Source organism: Argopecten irradians, chromosome 4, assembly GCF_041381155.1.
Source record: "Argopecten irradians isolate NY chromosome 4, Ai_NY, whole genome shotgun sequence".
In the NCBI taxonomy this organism is placed as follows: domain Eukaryota; kingdom Metazoa; phylum Mollusca; class Bivalvia; order Pectinida; family Pectinidae; genus Argopecten; species Argopecten irradians.
The window spans coordinates 44,293,859-44,316,207 of record NC_091137.1 but is presented as its reverse complement, the minus strand read 5'-3'; the positions used below and the strand labels follow the sequence as shown (position 1 = coordinate 44,316,207).

The following is a 22,349-nucleotide window of genomic DNA, read 5'->3' as shown; positions in this document are numbered from 1 at the left end:
TAAAATGACTTTTGAGACCACCCCCTTACTCTGTAAAATGACTTTTGAGACCACCCCCTTACTCTGTAAAATGACCTTTGAGATTACCCCCTTACTGTGTTAAATGACTTCTGAGACCACCCCCTTACCTCTATAAAATGGCTTTGACACCACCCCTTTACTCTGTAACATGACCTTTGAGACCACCCCCTTACTGTGTAAAATTCATTTTGAGACCACCCCCTTACATCTTTAAAATGGTTTTGAGATCATCCCCCTTTCCACTATAAAATGGCCTTTGAGACCACCTGCTTTCCCCTATAAAATGACTTTGAGACACCCCCCTTACCTTTGTAACAGGACTTTCTGAGACCACCCCTTACGACTGTAACAGGACTTTGTGATCACTTCTCATTTCTGTAACATATTTTTGAGATCACCCTGCTTACCTCTGTAACACACATTTTTTTGGTTAATATAGTTAGTTACTGACCCCCTATAAAGGCATATATATATGGGGCGAAGGTGTAGCTTCACCTATTATTTTGTCAAGAATCTCTAATTTGATGTACAAGGTTTTAAACAATCTAGCTCCGGATTTTAAGATGTTATCTGAAACCAGAACCACATGATCATCAACATAGAATGTGTTTTACTTGCCATCTATTAAAACAAATTTGTTCAAAAGATCTTTTACGTACCAAGATCCTTACATGTGGAATAGTTTACCATCTTAAGTACAAAACAGCACAAGTCTTCTGTCTTTTCAAAAATGTGCTAAACTATATTTTATGTTGTAACATGCTAAGACAACATGTATTTATTTTGTTACTTTTCTAAACAGATTTCATGTGATATGTACTAGTCTAAAGTTATTTTATATACCATACATAAATAATTTAACGATTATGGTGCATGGACGGCCGAACATCGGGATAGCTATAGTTGATGTGGCTAGAGTTGATATGACCAACACAGAGGCTGAACTCTCGCCATGATTGATCAGGCTACCTGTGACGCTGAAACACTGTGATATCTCTTGTATTTCTTTTTCATTTCATCAACATTGACTTTTCCCTCCTTTTTGAATTGAACTGTGATATGTTATTAATTATCCGTCCTTTGTGCGCCATGCGCCGTGCGTAAACTTTACATTCAAACGACTTCTTCTCAATAACCTAAAGGCCCAGGGTACTGATATTTGGCCTGTAGCATGCTGGGACAAAGGGCTACCAAGTTTGTTCAAATGAATGACCTTGACCTTCATTCAATATCACAGGGGTCAAAAATGCTAAAGTCTTTAAACGACTTCTCTCAAGACCCAGAAGGCCCAGGGTACTGATACTTGGCCTGCAGCATGCTGGGTTGAAGCGCTACCAAGTTCGTTCAAATAAATGACCTTGACCTTCATTCAAGGTCACAGGGGTCAAATAGGCTAAAAATCCTTTAAACAACTTCTTGTGAATAACTAAGAGGCCTAGAGACCTGATATTGGGCCCGTATCATGCATTGATGAAGGGCTTTCAAGTTTGTTGAAATGAATGACCTTGATCTTCATTCAAGGTCAAAGTGGTCAAATAGGCTTAAATCTGTAAACAACTTCTTCTCAAGAACCACAAGGCCCAGGATAGTCATATTGGGCCTGCAGCACGCTGGGATGAAGGGCTACCAAGTTTGTTCAAATGAATGACCTTGACCTTCATTCAAGGTCACAGGGGTCAAAAGGGTTAAAATCTTTACACGACTTCTTGAGAATAACTAGGAGGCCTAGAGAGATGAAGGGCTAAGTTTGTTCAAATGAATGACCTTGGTCAAGGTCAAGGTCACAGAGGTCAAATATGCTAAAATCTTTAAACGACTAAATTGTGTTGTGCTTATAGTCAGATGACCGTTAAGGCCCATGGGCCTCTTGTTATAAAAACGAATTGGTGATGTTACTAATTACCACTTTATAATTACAGGCTAGCTGTAGCGATGGATCCGTCCACCTGTATGATATAAAACAAGGTAAGTACTGATACTTGTAGTATGAAAGGAGCAACTAAGATAGAATTTTTATTGGGAAAGAGCACTCGCCTATCTGAGAAACACTCTTGGTTCTTTCTCCTAGTCAAGATGCACCACAGTCTATAAAAGTGGTAGTTTCTGACTTTCTGTTCCTGCTTAGTGCTCTTAAAAGGGATCGAGAGCGATGACAGATTTTCCTGTGTCATACAATGTGACCAGATGGGGTGTGTTGTCCAGTGTCTCTCCGGTGGTTTGCTTCTGTAAGATAGCACTATGACATGAATTGATAAATGTAGCAAATATTTGTTAGATCTGAATCTGTGTTTACCTGATTGATTCTATTACGCCTTAAAATTAATGATGTATTTGTGATTTGATCTTTTATTTTGTACTTACAAAGAAAGATCGTCGAAGATCTGGGATACACCGACACTACAATGGGTCAAATAGTCACAGAGTCGACCATGTTTATTCTACGTACTAGATCACCACGCCCAATTCTTCACCTTTGATATCCTCGAGGGTGACTCAATGCCAGCTAAGAAAGATAAGCTATCCTCTCAAGACAGGTAGGTTTTCTTGATTATCATCCCAGGACAAATAGGTTTTTATTATCATCCAAGGACAATTAGGTTTTCATAATCATCCAAGGACAAGAAGGTTTTCATAATCATCCAAGGACTGGTAGGTTTTCATTATCATCCAAGGACAAGAAGGTTTTCATTATCATCCCAGGACAAGTAGCTTTTCATTATCATCCCAGGACAAGTAGGTATTATCATATCCGTTTATGTAAGAAAGCAAAGCTTTTGAAAATTTCCATGGTATCAAAAGAGTTTTTAAATTGTTTTCGTTCAGTGTCAAAGAGAAATAGGAGTTGTAATTATTTTATTAATTGTACTGGTGAGTATAGACAATCATTTTACAAGAGATTTTGAGAACTTTAAGTGACCCAATGGTTCCAAAGGAGTAGAGATGGTAATGGCTCTTTTTGGCCCCTAATTCTACCAAATTTCAAATTAAGTATTTAGAAATTAAGTTGCTGCATTTGAAATATTGAATTTGCCCCTGATAAAAATTTAATGATATTTTTGTTGAAAGAAAGTATGTTTTTGCTATATAACCATGGTAACTTTGCATTAATTATGCAAATTGGAAAATTTGTTCAATTTTGGCATAATTTTTTTTATTGTTTTTCTTTTAAAAGATAAAGAGCAGAACCTAGAACAAACTTTATATTTAAATGGAATTAGAAGACACGCAGAATACATCATTTTGAGAAATATAAAGTTTGTTCTAGAATGTGCTCTATGTTAACTAGATGAAAAACTGCATAAAAAAGGCCAATTTTGAAGAAATTTTCACATTTTGCATAATTTGTGTATAATAAAAATGGTTGCCATGGCAACTAGAACTGCTATATTACCTAATAGCTTTATCAGATATGTCAGGTATTTAGTTAATATTTGAGAATAACATCTTAAAATAATAAACTTTGAAAAATAGCGGATTTGGGGGCCACAAAAGACCCTTACCATATATACCAAGTCCTTTTAAACTCTTGTTAGTTAGTGCTACCAGAGGTGAGTTTTGATGTTCTCTTACCCAAAACAGGGATATCCACAATTTTACTGGTGTGAGATTTTTTCTATCTCGCCCTAGGGTAAAGACAAGCTACACAAAATCTTTGCACATGCTCAACAAAGGTATGACGTCACGACAACAGTATCATGACGTCGTGGTAATAATATTGTAACGTCATGACAACAATGAATTGACGTCACAAAGACAGCAAAGACAGCAACTCATCCTCGCTTGCATAGGTGACACGTTTATTAGAGACACAAAGTGGTGCACAGGGTAAGAGAAAAAAGAATCATTCACCCTCTTTGGAGTAAGACAGGAGATCTCAACCCTCGAGATAAGATTCTTGAGCTGTCAAACACTCGGCAAAGCCTCGTGTTTGTGTCAACTGAAGAATCTTACCCCTCGGGTTGAGATTCTCCTGTCTCACCCTAAAGGGGGTGAAAGATTCTATTATTCTCAAACAGCTTTTGTTATTCATTGAATTAATTCTCTCATTATTTGCATTCTGATAAATTGTACATCATAACGACAAATATCATCACAGTTCATGAATTTATCTTTTTCAGAGTTATACACCTTCAGTTCACTGCTGACACCAAAGGTTCAACACAAGTTAGATTCCCACAAATGGTGAGTTGGAACAAATGAACTTCTCAGAGTTATGTATGTATATACAAAAATTAACTTTTAAGGTTTATGTACCTGTTACATGTATACGAAAATTAGAAATATTTCATGTTCTGTTTGCCACTCTCATCAAGGCCTCAAAACATGTCATTTGAAGATCAAAGACATTGATACAATATTGAAATGAGATGCCATCAAAAGCTTACTTCAAACCAACTCATTTTTAAAGGCCCACTACCTTTCCGAAACGGCTTTTAATATTTAAAATTGGAATATAAAACAAGATTGACAATTTTGTAGAGACCCAAAAGTTATTAGCTTACCGTTCATACTACATCTGTCATCACTTTCTGAATAATTCAAGTTAGATAAATTAAATGTTCATTTTCATCATGCGGGTCGTCTTATGTTTCCCGCCATCGTCCTAATTACCGCGTGTTAGTTGACTATCATTGCCCCAGACGGCAAAACAGCAAAATGAACCTTCGCTGTTAACATAGTTTACGGAAGGAATCTTGCATTTGTTTGGTATTGTAACCTCATCTTAGGCCATCAATGTATATTTCCTTATGTTATTGACTCTTAGAAATTTTTTTGTTTTTGTTTCGGAAAGGTAGTGGACCTTTAAGGCAACATATTATTGCAATTTCATGCCAAACACTTTTTATAGTCATTAAATTTCGCGATCTAGACTCGTATGTAATCGCGTGTGAAATACAAACATTTGATTGTATTTGAAAGTAAGTTTGTAACGGTACGAACATTTCATTTTGAAATTAAGAAAATTCAATGACAGGTTTTATGATTTATATTTCAGCTTGTAAGTCATGATTCGGGACAGACACAGTAGCGAAGGAGTACAGGGAACAACAGACACTGGAGAGTAATTTCTTACCTAGCTATCTCAAAAGATTTTGATGTCACACACTACAGACTATAGATTTTATTTTGCCGATGAATTGTAGAGAATTAACTTGAGACAAAAAGTGGAGGAATTGAACTTTCTGATATAAAAATCTCTTATAGATCTGATCAAAATCGTTTTTATCTCCCCAAGACAATTAAAAGTGGAAGCATATCTTAATTGTGTGCGATCCAGTCATAGAAATGTTTCAAACAGCTATAGAATTACCTGATGTTGTGCTTTTAATAGAGAGAAAAATGTTTGATTGAAAATTGTATTATTGTCATTCAAATGTGGTACTCTTTCATCAAACATGGCAGATTATAATTATAGCTTTGATCACGTGAACAAATTTTGTACATGTATAAGGAAACAGCGACATAATTTTGGTCAATAATCATTAAATGTGATTCAGATCATATCAGTGCTTTAAAAAATGTTTATTTATTAAGATATACCGTATTCGACCCAATAAGCGCCCAGGGCTTTTAAAAAATTTAAAAAATGAAAAGGTGCTAATAAGACGAAATTATTGCAAATCTAGACAGTTTTGTGTAGTTTTGGTCTTTATTATGCGTGTATAATTGAAATCAAGGCCTCAAAAAGGGGGAGGGGCGCTTATAGGGACATTGGCACATATTGGGTCGAATACGGCATATTTTGTTAGAATTGGGCAGGTGATTTCATCTCGCCTAGCGTTTTTGTCATAGTCCGTCGACATGCACCGTCAACAAGTGTTCATAGGAACTGTATATCTGTGATACGATTATTTATTTATGGTTGTACACATTATATTGTATAATAATATCCAAAATTACATATTAGAGATCGTTCATTTATCATCTGGTCTCCAATAAAAGAACCAAGTTTTAATGATACTGTAATAATAATACGTGTACCATATTTCAACCAATATCAGCACAGTGATCCTTAAAACACGAATTAAAACCAAGATACTGTAATTCACCAGCAATAAACACCCTCCCCTTTTCATCTAGTTTTTTAGAGCTGGGGTCAAATCCGGCAACAAGCCCCCTCCCTAAATTCTGACTGCTGAAAATCTAACTCGTGAGGTATAAAAAAACTACATACAGTAATAAGATCCTTGCCTTTGAAATTCCATCATTTATTTTGAGAGTATATAAGCGGGAGAATTAATTGCTGGTAGAATATGGTACATGGGATAATGTCAGTGTGAAATTAAAGCGAAGTTTTAGAGTCACATAGGTTTATTAAGTTGAATATATGTAAAAGAGTGAGTCCAACACGGTAGTTCCTTCCAGTAAGAATCAGATAGTTGTTGACATGTTTCGACTCGAAGGGAGCCGTCCTCAGAACGGTTCTGAGGACGGCTCCCTTCGAGTCGAAACATGTCAACAACTATCTGATTAAAAAATCAGCTTACTGGAAGGAACTACCGTGTTGGACTCACTCTTTTACATATTTACCTGGATTACAAGTGAGGCCTCTGTATTCTTTTGGATCCATGGCCGGTTCCATCAAGAATTTCTACATTTGCCATAACCCAGGACGTTGCACCTCCATCCCAGTAGTGATTAAGTTGAATATAGTAATGTTAGTTAGATATTTGTGTTTTCTTGTGTTTCATACTATTTTTTGCATTTGTGATTTCATTGCGATTATGTTGTTTTGATAATAAAATAACATTGATTATGATTAACTTCTATATTTGACATTATTTCAACATCAAACTTTTACATCTAGAATCTCTTCTATTGTTCTCTGGTCACATAGCCCCTATACATGTATATGATTGTAGCATAGCTAGCAATAAATTAGGATAAAATTCTGTTATATTTTCAAATAATTAATTACATCAAAATACAAGTTTAATTACCCCGGTAGTCTTCAAGTTAATTTGATGAAATTTGTGGAATGTGATTATTTCTTGCTTTAGAATCACATTGATACAGTACATTTATGTGTTTTACTTTAAGTCTGTTGTTTCCTGTATTTTTAACAGTAGCAAAAGACTTAATTAGCAGAATATCGGACTATCCTCTTCTTGTACACCAGTCAAGGAACTTATTTTTGAATTTGTTTCCCCAGGGGAGATAATGTCTGGGAGTTTGGTTTCATCCCGTTAATACCTGATACTTGGTAAAAGGATATCCCAATAATGATTCACATAATTTACATAAAACTATATCAAGAGCTATTTAATACAGTAAAAGTTTGTAAGTTGATTTCATTCTTCTTTTTGACCATCTATTACAATATACAGATATAGGGCAAGTTAAGTTCATTTGTCTGTTAACCGTAGTCATTTGTAGAAACTCGAAATGAAAACATAGAACATCCTGATCAATTAGAGTTACTTCACCTTGTTTCACTACATCAATAAGACTTAAGAGAAGATTAGAAACATCCATGATTCCCCATTGTATTTCAGCCAGGGTAGTTTTTAATTACTTCTTAAATTTATTTTTTGAAAAATATTTCAAAGTTTGGTCTTGTTATCTATGTAAATTTGTCTTTGGAATTAGAGTTATCTGTCCTTGCTAGTAGGTATTGATTGCAAATATGTTATGTTACTACAAAATTAACCTCATTAATGTCATTTTCTCAGAAACATAATATGATGTCGTGCTCTCAGAAGAAAGTTAAAATCAAGGGCAGATAACTCTGTAATTTGCAAATACAGAATTGGTACAATATGTAACTTGATGTGTTGATTTAAATTGTGTGATGCTGTGATAGTAGATAGATTTGAAAGTATGAAATGAGAAAGGAATATTTAACAATAATTTGTCCTCAAATTGATTGAAAATGGATCAATTTTTGTTTACATTTTTTATTGATGTTTGTCTGTGCAAAATATTTGTTGTATCAGAATGTGAGAGTTTGTCTAATATAATGAACTGTAAACAGCTGATTTTATGAAAAATAATAAATCATCAAAATTAACATAATTTGTTTACACAAGAAAAGTAGCAAAATTACTTTTCTGCACAAATATTTGTTCATCTTTATATGTTTATTGAACATAATAAATGTACATATTTCAATATTACTAGTAAAATGTCTTTTCATCAATAAATACTTCATATGTGGTGAATAAATACTTCATATGTGGTAAAGTGATAAATTGTCATATTGCGTTTTACATTAGAAATATAGGTAAATAATACATAACTATCACAAATAAAAATCTAAAACAACTATGATAGAAATACAACTACCGTAACAAAACATGTACTGTATACATACAAATTTCTTCACAGAAACATGTACATTTAAATGATCATAAATACTAAATAATCTGAATCTGCAACCAGAGTAGAACCTGCCTTAGTGACCACCTCTGTATTATGACTATCTTCTTAATGAAACCACTTTTTTGTGGTCCCAAGTGGGCAATTTTAACAAAATTTGACCTCTGTATTTCTACCTTTCTCGTAAATGGCCTTTATAGACAGGAGTTCCCAGATTTTAACTTAACTTAACCTGTGTATAAAGACCATTTATCTAAAAAGACATTTTCTCCCCTTTTCTTGGCATCAGGAACAGGAATTGATACAATCATGCATAGAGATAGTGAATTTCTGGATTTCACGTCTCCTTGACGGCCTTACTCTCGGAGTAAAGCATTCGACTGACAGAGAGTTTGACATTTCTATTAATAACCTCACTCATACTTGAGTGTTGCCAGTTGAAGGCAGCCTTTGAGATCACCCTAACTCTGTAAAATGGCTTTTGAGATCCCCCCTTTCCTCTAAAAAAAGGCTTCAAGACATCCCCCTTACTCTGTAAAATGACTTTTGAGATCACCCCCTTTCTCTGTTAAATGACTTTTGAGACCATCCCTAACTCTGTAAAATGACTTTTGAGATCACCCCGTATTCTGTAAAATGACTTTTTAGACAACCCCTTTTCCATTTAAAATGACTTTTGAGACCACCCCCTAACTCTGTAAAAGGCTTCAAGACACCCCCCTTACTCTGTAAAATGACTTTTGAGATCACCCCCTTTCTCTGTTAAATGACTTTTGAGACCACCTCTTCCTCTGTAAAATGATTTTTGAGATCACCCCCTTACTCTGTAAAATGATTTTTGAGATCACCCCGTATTCTGTAAAATGACATTTTAGACAACCCCTTTTCCATATAAAATGACTTTTGAGACCACCCCCTAACTCTGTAAAATGGCTTTGAGACCACCCCCTTACTCTGTAAAATGGCTTTTGAGATCCCCCTTTCCTCTAAAAAAAAGGCTTCAAGACATCCCCCTTACTCTGTAAAATGACTTTTGAGATCACCCCCTTTCTCTGTTAAATGACTTTTGAGACCACCTCTTCCTCTGTAAAATGATTTTTGAGATTACCCCCTTACTCTGTAAAATGACTTTTGAGATCACCCCGTATTCTGTAAAATGACTTTTTAGACAACCCCTTTTCCCTATAAAATGGCTTTGAGTCCACCCCCTTACTCTGTAAAATGGCCTTTGAGATCACCCCCTTTTCTCTATAAAATTGCTTTGAGACCACCCCTTACTCTGTAAAATGACTTTTGAGACATCCCCCTTCCTCTGTAAAATGACTTTTGAGACATCCCCTTTATTTTGTAAAATGACTTTTGAGACCACCCCCTAACTCTGTAAAATGACTTTTGAGACCACCCCTTTTCCACTATAAAATGACTTTTGAGATCACCCCCTTTTCTCTGTAAAATTGTTTTGAGAACACCCACTTATTCTGTAAAATGACTTTTGAGATCATTCTCTAACTCTGTAACAGGACTTTGTGATCACCTCTCATTTCTGTTACATGTTTTTGAGACCACCCCTTACCTTTGTAACAGGACTTTGTGATCAACACTCATTTCTGTAACAGGACTTTGAGATCACTGCTTACCTCTGTAACATGACTTTGAGACCTTCCCCTTCATTCAGCACTTTAGTCATTTTATACACCTTTTCCTTGTCTTTATCGCACCTTGGGATAGAAATGTCCCCAAATGATTGGCGGGGAGCTGTCACATGGTGACCCCCTACCACTTTTTATTCTGCATATGCCGCGTATACTGACGGATAACTACTGCCGTATAAACTTTATCCGTCAATATGAAATGCTTTCTCCGTCAATATGATCATGTGAATTTGTTTCACATCTGACGGAACATTTTCTAACTTGACCCCAAACTTTAATCTTCCAGTGAATGAAACGTCATTCAGTCACGCTAAAAAGTGACGTCACATTCACTGGAATGACTTCATTTTAACGATATCGAAAATCTCGTATGGCCATGTTGTCTTTTTCTTGGCTAATGGCAAAAGTATGTATTGTAAAGTAATTCTTTGATGGGTAATTATTGTTTTTGAGTATTTTCATATTGTTTCAGTCATGTTATACACTGAACAGAATTACTGGTTCTGTTTGCGAATGCACTTATATATTTCCCACGGAAGTAAAAAGGAGTACTGGGTACACTCTCATTCCGTTTAGTGAATGAATCTTTTCCTCTGCATTAAAGAAGCATCTCGCTTCGAGCGAAACCAAGTGAATAACGAAATTTGCTTTCGTTTTGAATGCCCTCGCCCCCTATAAATCTTACTGACCCTCTATGCCTTTATAAGGGGTCAGTAATATATAACTAATGATATAAAACCTTGAAATTAAGCATTCAAGTATACAATAATGTACAGTCAAGATAACCACCTGGTGGTCATAATATTCCGTGTGATTCTTTTGCAGATTTGTACCAGTTGTGCTGAATTGATCTTGCACCGCCTAATGGACCACATTCAAAAACTAATTATTTTCTATCGTAATAGTATACCCATTGCAGATATAAAAACAATACCTTAAAGATGCTCCACCGCCGACAAATGATCTTTTTTCACTATCAAAAACAAGAGCAGGCGATTTTGTATTTTTCTTCTGTTACAAAAGTTACTTACTTTACGCCATTACCACCATGGAAAAGTTTGAGCTTCTAATTTTTTCTTCAAGTTAAAATATGAAAAATAATTAATTGCATCCCGAAAAAATTCCTTGGCACTATATCTTATATGGAATGAAGTACTGATTGTGCATGTACCTAAGGCAAAATAAATTATTTTGTATTATTTTTTTGTGTTAATTAGACATATACACACGATTAAACACCAATTATTGTTCATATAATGAATATCATTTATGCACTGTCAGCGGTGGAGCATTTTTAAGCTTTTCAAAATGCATTCGAATACATAATAAATCTTATAAATTTTATCGAATATAAATATGTTTATCTTGTTTTCCTAAAAAAGAAAAGTTTGATAACAAAATTTTAAAGGTAATACATTGATTCGTCATCTTGGATCCGAGTGGTACGCTTCAAGAAACCAACCATGTGTATTGGATCGTATCGTCGATACTCCAGGAGTTATTCTCACTTCTGACTACTGACAGAGTGTAAACAAAGGGAAGTAACTCTGGAAGATCCGAATGTTGATGTCCAGCCAATCTTCTTAGTTGAGACTTTAATTTGACGTATAGTATATATGTAGGAAAGGCATTGGGAATCTTTGGCCTTATTTTGTTTATTGCTACTTTACATTGATACCAAATATGCCATGTAGGTTCAATCACAGGGATCTGGCATGAATTTCTAAATAATATAGTATAGTATCAAGGGTATGAACTCTATAAATTAATGATTTCTTTTTAAGGTAAGATATGCATCACTGATATATAGATATATATTTAAAAAACATCATGGATTAAAAAAAATATGTCAGCAGTTTTTCTCTACCATAGAGTTCATACCCTTGATACTATAATATATATGGATACTGTTGGTTAGAAATTCATGCCAGTTCCCTATGGATTCAATACAAAATGCGTAACCTGTAATAATATCTATTGAGATATAAATGTTCACACCTCCATATAAAATCAGAATGGGGCGGGAGCAGCATTCTCATTTCCTTGATTTGACAAACTGCAATATTGACGCATCATAAAGATGGTGTAATTGTTGTCACGAATTGTAGCATGTAATTACCACAGCTTCAAAACAAATAATTAACACAATATTTATTTTTACCATTTAAATTTTATTATGTATTATTTGCTTTTTTTTCTTTTGACTTTTTTCATGTTTTATTTGATACAAAATGAACATTTCAATAGTGACTACTTTATTTAGTATGACACCAGCTTGTGTCTGACCCAATTCACTGACACACATTATCGATGCATCCTTATAAGTATCCCCTCTGTGAATTTTCTTCAATAAAGAAATGACATCTGATGCCCACTGAGTGTAATTATATAACCTTAGTATGAAAAAATGTATGTATGCTACACTGCACATATGCTTCATTTTAAGTAGCTTTACACATGTGTAACACATCACATGTGTGGTCATATGTAATGCTAAACAGGTGTGACATTGAAATAATACAGACATATGTAACTTTACACATGTGTAAGACATCATGTGTGTTGATGTGCAACACTACACATGTGTAACACAGCACATGTGTAGTGTAAGTAACACATGATAACTGCTTAAGTATTGTACCAAACATATGTATGTAATCACACACGTGTGCAACATAACATATGTATATGTAAAAGCCTCATGTGTAAACTCTCATTAATATTGTAACTTACAAGTGTGTAAAATTACATATGTAACACAACATGTGTACAACTCATATGTGTACCAGTACATATGTGTGGTATGACATGTCAGAACACCCATGTAGAGCTACACATGTGTAGTATTTAATACCATGCATTAATTGTTTATCATTTTACTTGTGAATATATGTAAAGCCAAACAATGTAAAAAACATCTGATTTTTTTTTTAATTTGAAATAATGAAATAATGAGCCTGAACAGATCAAAGGGAACCAAAGCTCATCTAATGCCAAAACAAATGTAATTTTGCCTTCTTAACTCACTTCACCCCTGAAGACACATTTGAACTCTTCTTATTCAAAGACTGGACCAGTCCATTATGGATTTTTAGGGGTGAATTAGTTGACTGACAAATCAAAATGTTTCAATTTGAATGAAATGGTACCTTGTGAATAAAATAATATGATGAGACTCGAACCTGGTTTTAATTGCTATAAATATCACAGCACACACTAACATGTTAAATTCTAAAGCTATAAAGCTTTTAATTCATGTATGCCAAATAATGGGTGTTTGAAAGGGAGGGGTGATTTTCAGCAGTCGAATGACAAATTAGGAACGCTAGGGTTTAAAAGCAGAAAACTTTATGCTGAGGTAACTTCTATCAAAGCAAAGCATGCTCGTTTTGCCAAATTAATCGAATGAATTTCCAAACATTAATCTGTCTATTTACCAAAAAACATTCAGGAGATTCAGTGAAGCGTATAGGTTACGCTTGGTTGACAGTATTTATTAATAACGATGATGTAAATTCCGTACTAAAACAGTTTGAGGTTTTAGGGAATTTCATGTCGTATATGTATTTCATTCAGTAGTTTTACAGTAAAGCCCAAGATATGTGGAGTCTACCTTGCAAAATACAATCATTCATTTAATTTAGTGGACAACAAATATCAATATACATGTAGTGAGAGATTGCAAATGAAAGAGAAAACTTTTCAGTTGTTGGATTTCATAGCAAAATAATCTTTAAAAAACATTTTAATACATTTTACGCTTTTTAAAAAATAAATAATGCAGGACATTGTAATTAAATTGTTTATGTACTTGTAAAAAACATGCTTACATCGCCTTCGAAATAAAACATTTTGTGGCATTTGTTTGTTTGTGTCGAAAAGCCAGCAGTTACATGTGTTCACTGCCGGACACCTCTCATCTGTGGCCCCACCACAACCAGAAACAGTTGAATCTACCATTAGGTATATCTAGTATACACATTAGCTCAAATATTATCAAAAGGAATTAAAAAACTTATTTTTCTAAGTAGCTCATTAAAATGTAAGGAAGACATACCACATTTTATTTCAAGGCACATGTCTGAAATCTTAAAAACCTGGATTCTTTCACTCATTAACCCCTAAAAACTCATTTGAGTCCTTCTAATTCAAAGACTGGAACAGTCCATTGTAAGTTTTTAGGGGTGAATGAGTTATGAACCATGTGAATTTGGTGATGGCTTTCGAACTGATCGATGTTTATTAACAATGTCTCCATACGTAAAATAAAATATTTTTAATAAGCGTTATAAAACTACAACATCACATACACTTACAGGCAAAATAACATATCTAGTACCATATTACGAGCATTACAAAATACACATTAATGCAGTACAATGAAAAATGGCAAAAATATATCAATGACATTATTGGAAGACATAATTATAAACCATAGAAGTGAATCAATTTACAGAGGCATGTCTGCAATAACCCGAAAATATTCCGTCTATGCATATTAAAGAGTTACCTGCCCTTGTGGCGTCATGTGTCTGCGAATGTGACAATGTTTTTCAGAGAAAACAATGAGAATTTCACTCGCAAAATAAAGATGTCACAATGGATATCTTCCTACAAAGGGAAATAACTGTCATATACAAAAACGGAATAGATCACATGATCTGTCATAAAAAAGTCCTTAGTATTTCAAGACCATCGCAACACCCTTCCCCCATCTTCTCCCTCAGTTTCATTCAAATTCCTTAAAGCTCAAGTACTCAACAGAATTCTTTCTTAGATCAGAACTTTTTGACCGAAAATCTTGATATGCAGACGACACATGTTTTGAATGCCCATAGATGGCATGTATATGTAAGATGAAACCTCTAACTTTGAATTTAAAATGTTACTTCCATTAGATTAAGTAAGTATAGAAAATTGTTCTCAAGTTGCCTGTATAACAGTAATTTCAATATCACTTGAAAAAATATTTAATGTCTTACATTGATTCCAAGAAAAAGAGTATAGTTTTAGTTTTATTTTTCAATATAATATGTTTACAATATGTGCTAAAAATTTTTTATCTGTTTTGAAGAAATCTTAAGTAAAAATAAAACTTTGTATTGAAAAGGAATCAAAGCAAAGAGATCAATTTAAACTGAATTCCCCCATAAACGCAAGATATTTCTGACTTCACATAGAGTATTATTACCAAGTAGTACTAAGATACAATAGAACAACAAATATGTAACAATGTCTAATATAGACGAACTAAAATTAAAGCATTGTACAGTTTGTTAAAAGGCAGATTCCTTTATAAAACTAGGTTATGATAAGACAAAATATGTGGTTATCTCCCTTGAATTATGTCTAAGTCCTTCTTCAATCTAGTTTAATATGAAGTCTGTGAACTCTTAAAATCAAATGTTCCTGTTGAGCATACACTCATTAGCAAAAGTGAACTCCATTACTTGCATTAATCAGCAACAAACTTAAAATCTAAAACTGTACAGACCATTTTATAAAAATAATGTTTAAAAGTTTACATCTTCAAATGCTCTAAAAAGAATTCTCTATTAAAATGATGCAAAAGATAGCTTGAATATCATACTGGCACATGACTTTTAAAACCTCTTGGGAAATTGAGGAAAATCAAAATGTTGTCTGATATAGTATATTCTACAATATGTTTGAAAACTTTAGGGACAAACTGTTGATGATGTTGTATCGGTTAATTTGTGTCGCTGTGACGTCTCTGAAAAGAGTTTGTTATCTGATAAAGAGCACTACTTTAGCACTAGTTCCCACCACCCATCTATCAGTGTAACAGAAGAGGAGAAAATGAAGCGGCCAGACCAAGGTTCGAACCCAGAACCTCTGAACACTAGCCAGATTATCTACTGATTGAGTTACCTGGTCACTGATAATTGTCCAGTCCAGTCAGGAGAGAAAAAATTTTAGCGACTAGACCAAGGTTTGTAGCCGAAACCTCTGAACACTATCCGGATATTATACTGATTGAGTTACCAGGTCCAAGATGATCGCCCCAGTCCAATACCGCTTATTTACAAAAGAAACATTTACCCACATAACACCCAAAACAGCCCCCACTTTACTGAGCAGACTAGAAAAGCTTTGTCCAATCAGAAAACCACTGGACCGAGTCCTCACAATTTACGAAAAAAACACAGAGCAGGAATATATAAGAGATTGAGAATTGCACGACAACATGTAAAGCAGCCTCATTATCACACTAAAGGGAAAACAAATTAAAGGCATAGTCAGGAATGTCCGGTGATGTTAGGTGCTGAGAACAGCTCACCTTGGTTATCAAAGTTTACAATACAAATATACTGGCACATCGAAAGACGTCGCATCTTCCTCAAACAAAAATAATGCATTGCTTTTGTTCACAGTTTCTATATTATGACAAGTGGGACTTGAGTATTCTTCTACGACCCTGTTAATACATTTGTGGGTGGGTCAAATGTTTATGGCGAAGTTGTCTGCTCCTAACGATTCATCACAGATCTTGTCCATTGTAACCCTGTTGCCATTGGTAAACCGTTAAGTATCGAGTTGATCCATAGGGTATTCCCAAATTATAGCGTTGTATCTAGCAAATCTGTGTAGTGTCACAGATCTTATAAGAAATAACTGAATCTGGGGAACATCCACAGATCATATCATACTCAAGCAGATCCACATGACGTCCACAATGGATTCATTACAGCTAAGAATCGAGCAGATATGACGGGCGTCCACAGGCAAAGATAGTATCTGTATAGCAGATCGACGAGGCTTCTGTTAAGTATCTACTGAGTATCCACAGGGTTCTATCCAGTGAGTATTACAAGGGCATCTTAATTAAGTAACTCCCATAGGTATCAGCACAAGATCTCTCAAAGGGTATCTGAAGTAATTCCTATAGATATCAGCACAAGATCTCTTGAAGGGTATTTCTAGTAAATCCCTGGAGTATCTACACTGTATTATGATGGGTATCTTAAGTAATTCCCTTGGGTATCCATATCATGTCTTAAAGGGTATCTCTAGTAATTCCCTTGGTAAAAGGGTATCTTTAGTTCCTTTGGGTATCCAAAAGTATCTTGTGAGAGTCCACCACTTATTTGTCCATTTGGGTCGAAGAAGCCAGTCGGCTCATAACCACGAACAAAGCTGTCAATGCTCTACAAAACTTAGGTATTTGGCACAAAAGGCTCCTGGTAAAAACCGCTAAGCACAAGCTGACGTCGATGAGTAATGAGAAAGCCTCACAGAGACTTTCCTGTGTAACATGCCAGCAGACACTGATTTTGCACGACCTTGAACTAGGGAATGTCAAGGTCAAGCTTTTTTTCCATGGTCACTGGATTTATCACAGCTATGGCAACTTTTCCAAGTTCAATCCCAAGGTCCTTCAGTCAAACGACATAAGGTTTGTAGGGGTCTGGAAACAAAAGAATTATGGATTTATAGTTACAATACATTGGGCTTTAAATACCTCAGAAATTACAAGAAATATATGCATTTTTATTTTTCTATTGTAAATAAATGTTTAATTCGTAAAAGGGTGATTTATTTCTGGCTTTTATAGCGTTTAACTCATTCACCCCTGAAATTTCATAATGGACTGGTCTGGTCTTTGATTAAGAAGAGCCTAAATGTGTTTTCAGGGGCAAACAAGTGTTAAGTACATACCCAGGCTTCTGTACACAATAAAACATTTTCATGGGTGATAAATTCCGCGATTTTCATTTCAAAAACAATTTGCAGAGACTAACTTTCGTAGATTTACCAACTTGTATAGATAACCTTCCAATATGAATGAAACAGATAATAAGTTCGTGTAGATAAACCTTCGCAAATTTACTTATTTAATTGCAAATATCACGAGAGGAAATCGCATGCGAATGAAAGTTGCTTTACAGTACACAATTAGATATTGATAGTATTTGCACCTTAACACAAGAAAATGGTCATTTAATACATGAATGAATTAAAAACATTTCGGTAAATTAAAAGTTGTGTTGCTAGCAATAAAGACTGACCTTTGGTTGGAAGCGTTTGGTAGCCTCACTGAGATGTCGACACCATAGTAATGCCTGGGCTTGATTGCCACCTCGAAACTTGTACACATTTCCTGTAATATAACATGGAATAAATATTACAAGGGGGTTGATACAAAATCTATTTTTTTAACGATGAATGACAGGAATAATGGAGGCAATGACAGGAATTTCGAATTTAAAGAAGGCTATCATCTGTTTTGTTTGGTGCCAGTTTTGTTTTGTGCAATTCCCCCCCCCCCCTCCCCCTTTACCATCAACTTGGTTTTGTTGCAGGATGGGGTTGTTGGTTGAAATAACTTTTATTTGAAATAAAAGTTTTATTTAGTTTTTTTTAAATCTTCATTTTGAGCACTTTACAACAATATCCCCACAATTACGTTTCTTGAAACTTTTACCCCTAATAAATCAACACTTTCTGTAAGAGTGGTTACTAAATTACCAATACTTCTGTGGGATTAGTGAATACCTACCCTTCATTGGATCTGTTAACTGGAATGCATCTGGTTGTAGTGGGTTGTCTCCCATGACCACCATCCAGCCAACCACTGACGTCATCTTACTTGGATTGGTTTTAAACTGTGAACAGAAACGTGGTTTATAAGAAATTGATGGAGGATCAAATTTAGTAGCCACGAAACAAAGTTAGTTTGCAGTTCCAACATGGCATGATTTACAAAAAAGAAAGTAAGGCCCAGTTACATTAACATTCTCTAACTTTAGTTAAAATTAACAGAATAAAAACAGATTTATTAATATGATTCTGGATCTAGTTTCATCAACATTTCTTAACTCTAAGGGATTCTTAAACTTAAAATTCTTCACAGTAAGGCATTACAGCTTTAAGGAAAGTTATGTATTTGCTTTTCTATGAAGAATTTTAAGCTTAAGAATCCCTTAGAGTTAAGAAATGTTGATGAAACTAGATCCAGAATCATATTAATAAATCTGTTTTTATTCTGTTCCGTTGTTATTGCACTATTGTTGCAGCCAACTATGACACAGTTGATAAGAATTGTTTTAGATATACTTACAGACTGACGGTCCCCGCCCCGTAATGATTTGGCCGGGTAATACAGTAGTGACGTGCCCCACAGCGCTACCCAGTACCTTGTCCAGGACGTCACCTAAACACCAATAACATCATATTTTTCATATGCCAGATAAATATACAGTTGATATATATATACCTTTTTCCTAATGATATTTTTCATATTATCATACAGATTTCTTATTTAGATATAGAGGAACCTGTCAAAACCAACACTTGTGTAATCTGGATTCCTGTTTATTCTAGCTTAACTGTATTAACTGTATTATATATGTAGGCATTTTCCTTCATGATTATAGTTATTAAAACCAGGTAAAATCTCGAAACCGCTTATTCTGGCCAAATATGCATGAAAGTTATTAAAACCTGTAAAACTGAAACCTGCTTATTCTGGCCAAATATGCATGATTATAGTTTATAAACCAGGTAAAATCTTAAACCTGCTTATTCTGGCCAAATATGCAGGTTATACTGTACATATTATAATCACCTTATGTAATGCACATAATTAATCAAAAGTGTATCCAAAATATTTATTTATTTCTATGATTACTTTTACATAATATAAACTGCTGAGTATATTTCTTATTTCAAACTGAAAGTCTGAGTTATCTCCCCTAAATCATTACTCACCGTTGGTTTCTTGCCCTCTTTGAGAATCGTTTTCCTCCGTAAGCACCCTTCACATGTAAAACTCTGCTGGAAGTTTTCCTGTATCTCCTCGGATTCTCTCCAAGTCATACTGAAAAACAGAGGGTATTTTAGTAAATTATGAAAAAACTGAATACTCATGTAACAATATACTGGTAGTGAATCAAGACTTTTTGGTTAGTGTTTTTCTCCTGAAATGCATTCAGTTTAACAATATGACTTAATCCAGGGGTAGACAAAATGACAGTGATAGTAACCCCTTCAATATTGAAGATGGATATACAATGACATAGTGTAATATGCCCAAGATCATTTTTCATTGGCTATAATTTTGATATACTTCAGTCGTACCAATAGTTTTATGGGTTTTATTATATCTAGTTTACTTACTGGTTTCTTGCTGGCCAGAACATCTCAGGTTGGTCAGCTGAATTGGATTCAAATGCTTCTGAACCTTCAGCTGTAAAAGAAATGAAGTTTTTAGAATATTTCTCCAGCGTACAGTATTGTTTACTAACTTGACTTAACTCAGTTTTATAAACAAAGTTCTGTATGATTTTGATGTAGTTATTCTTCACATTTAACGTATTTTGTACTAAAGTACAAAAATCCAGCTTACACAATTACAAGCAAGACATATTCAAAACACAACCATCAATATACAAAATTGTGATGTATAATCGGCTTAGTATACGGTTATCAAATAAACACAATAAATGGTCAACACAGAAGCATTGTGTATGCAAAATAAATTTCCGGTTTATTTTAATTGGCGACATAAGCTTTGAGTGAATTCCTTAAAGTCTATCTGTGATCGGCCATAAATTGAACTCAAGCACAATTACGTTCTTGTTCCCAAAAAGTCACAATCTTGCCAACATTTTCTTTTTTAATATATAATTGGTAATATCTTATCGCAAATTAAATTTAAAATCAAGAACTTTGATAATAGTCAGCAGTACTTTTACACAAGACATGCTAAAGCGCTGATCAAAATGAGGAAAGCAAGAATGGATGCAAAAACTGCTTTGAACAGAAATTGGATCAAGCTATATCTGGTATGTTTTTAAATGACTTAGAAATTCTAGATTTAAATCAAATTTAGAAATTATAGATTTCAGTAAACGGTTTCAGAAAGTTGTATTAGCTCAACCGTCTATTGGACATTGTGGGAAAGAATATGCGATGTAAAGAGATCATGACAGCATTTTAGATTTTGAACATCGACGTAGAGGGATCATGATAGCATTTTAGATTTTGTACATCGACGTAGAGAGATCATGATAGCATTTTAGATTTTGTACATCGACGTAGAGAGAGCATGATAGCATTTTAGATCTTGCACATCGACGTAGAGAGAGCATGATAGCATTTTAGATCTTGTACATCGACGTAGAGAGAGCATGATAGCATTTTAGATTTTGTACATCGACGTAGAAAGATCATGATAGAATTTTAGATCTTGTACATTGATGTAGAGAGAGCATGATAGCATTTTAGATTTTGTACATCGACGTAGAAAGATCATGATAGAATTTTAGATTTTGTACATTGATGTAGAGAGAGCATGATAGCATTTTAGATTTTGTACATCGACGTAGAGAGAGCATGATAGCATTTTAGATCTTGTACATTGATGTAGAGAGAGCATGATAGCATTTTAGATTTTGAACATCGACGTAGAGGGATCATGATAGCATTTTAGATCTTGTACATCGACGTAGAAAGAGCATGATAGCATTTTAGATTTTGTACATCGACGTAGAAAGATCATGATAGAATTTTAGATTTTGTACATTGATGTAGAAAGATCATGATAGCATTTTAGATTTTGTACATTGATGTAGAGAGAGCATGATAGCATTTTAGATCTTGTACATCGACGTAGAGAGAGAGCATGATAGCATTTTAGATCTTGTACATCGACGTAGAGAGATCATGATAGCATTTTAGATTTTGTACATCGACGTAGAGAGAGCATGATAGCATTTTAGATCTTGTACATTGATGTAGAGAGAGCATGATAGCATTTTAGATTTTGAACATCGACGTAGAGGGATCATGATAGCATTTTAGATTTTGAACATCGACGTAGAGGGATCATGATAGCATTTTAGATTTTGTACATCGACGTAGAGGGATCATGATAGCATTTTAGATTTTGTACATCGACGTAGAGAGATCATGATAGCATTTTAGATTTTGTACATCGACGTAGAGAGAGCATGATAGCATTTTAGATTTTGTACATCGACGTAGAGAGAGCATGATTGCATTTTAGATCTTGTACATCGACGTAGAGAGATCATGATAGCATTTTAGATTTTGTACATCGACGTAGAGAGATCATGATAGCATTTTAGATTTTGTACATCGACGTAGAGAGAGCATGATTGCATTTTAGATTTTGTACATCGACGTAGAGAGATCATGATAGCATTTTAGATTTTGTACATCGACGTAGAGAGAGCATGATTGCATTTTAGATCTTGTACATCGACGTAGAGAGATCATGATAGCATTTTAGATTTTGTACATCGACGTAGAGAGATCATGATAGCATTTTAGATTTTGTACATCGACGTAGAGAGAGCATGATAGCATTTT

General features: G+C 34.4%; 1 protein-coding gene and 1 long non-coding RNA gene across 10 annotated transcripts in view; one reads left to right on the top strand and one right to left on the bottom strand.

Moving 5' to 3' along the window:
- The first annotated feature begins 1,600 nt into the window (after positions 1 to 1,600).
- On the top strand, positions 1,601 to 6,374 carry LOC138322528 (uncharacterized). Its single transcript, XR_011208416.1, has 4 exons — positions 1,601 to 1,986; positions 2,387 to 2,555; positions 4,140 to 4,203; positions 5,018 to 6,374. It is a non-coding gene; the product is annotated as an uncharacterized lncRNA (long non-coding RNA).
- Positions 6,375 to 12,142: 5,768 nt separating this feature from the next.
- LOC138321801 (ras-specific guanine nucleotide-releasing factor RalGPS1-like) overlaps positions 12,143 to 22,349 on the bottom strand; it is an 88,582-nt gene continuing 78,375 nt past the window's right edge. For all 9 annotated transcript variants that reach the window (XM_069265768.1, XM_069265770.1, XM_069265769.1 and 6 more), the window contains 6 exons: positions 20,133 to 20,202; positions 19,725 to 19,833; positions 19,075 to 19,167; positions 18,514 to 18,619; positions 18,023 to 18,114; positions 12,143 to 17,421 (listed from right to left, as the gene is read on the bottom strand). In XM_069265768.1, the coding sequence (XP_069121869.1) occupies positions 17,392 to 17,421; positions 18,023 to 18,114; positions 18,514 to 18,619; positions 19,075 to 19,167; positions 19,725 to 19,833; positions 20,133 to 20,202 (500 nt within the window). In that variant the 3' untranslated portion in view covers positions 12,143 to 17,391. The remainder of the gene's footprint in view (positions 17,422 to 18,022; positions 18,115 to 18,513; positions 18,620 to 19,074; positions 19,168 to 19,724; positions 19,834 to 20,132; positions 20,203 to 22,349) is intronic.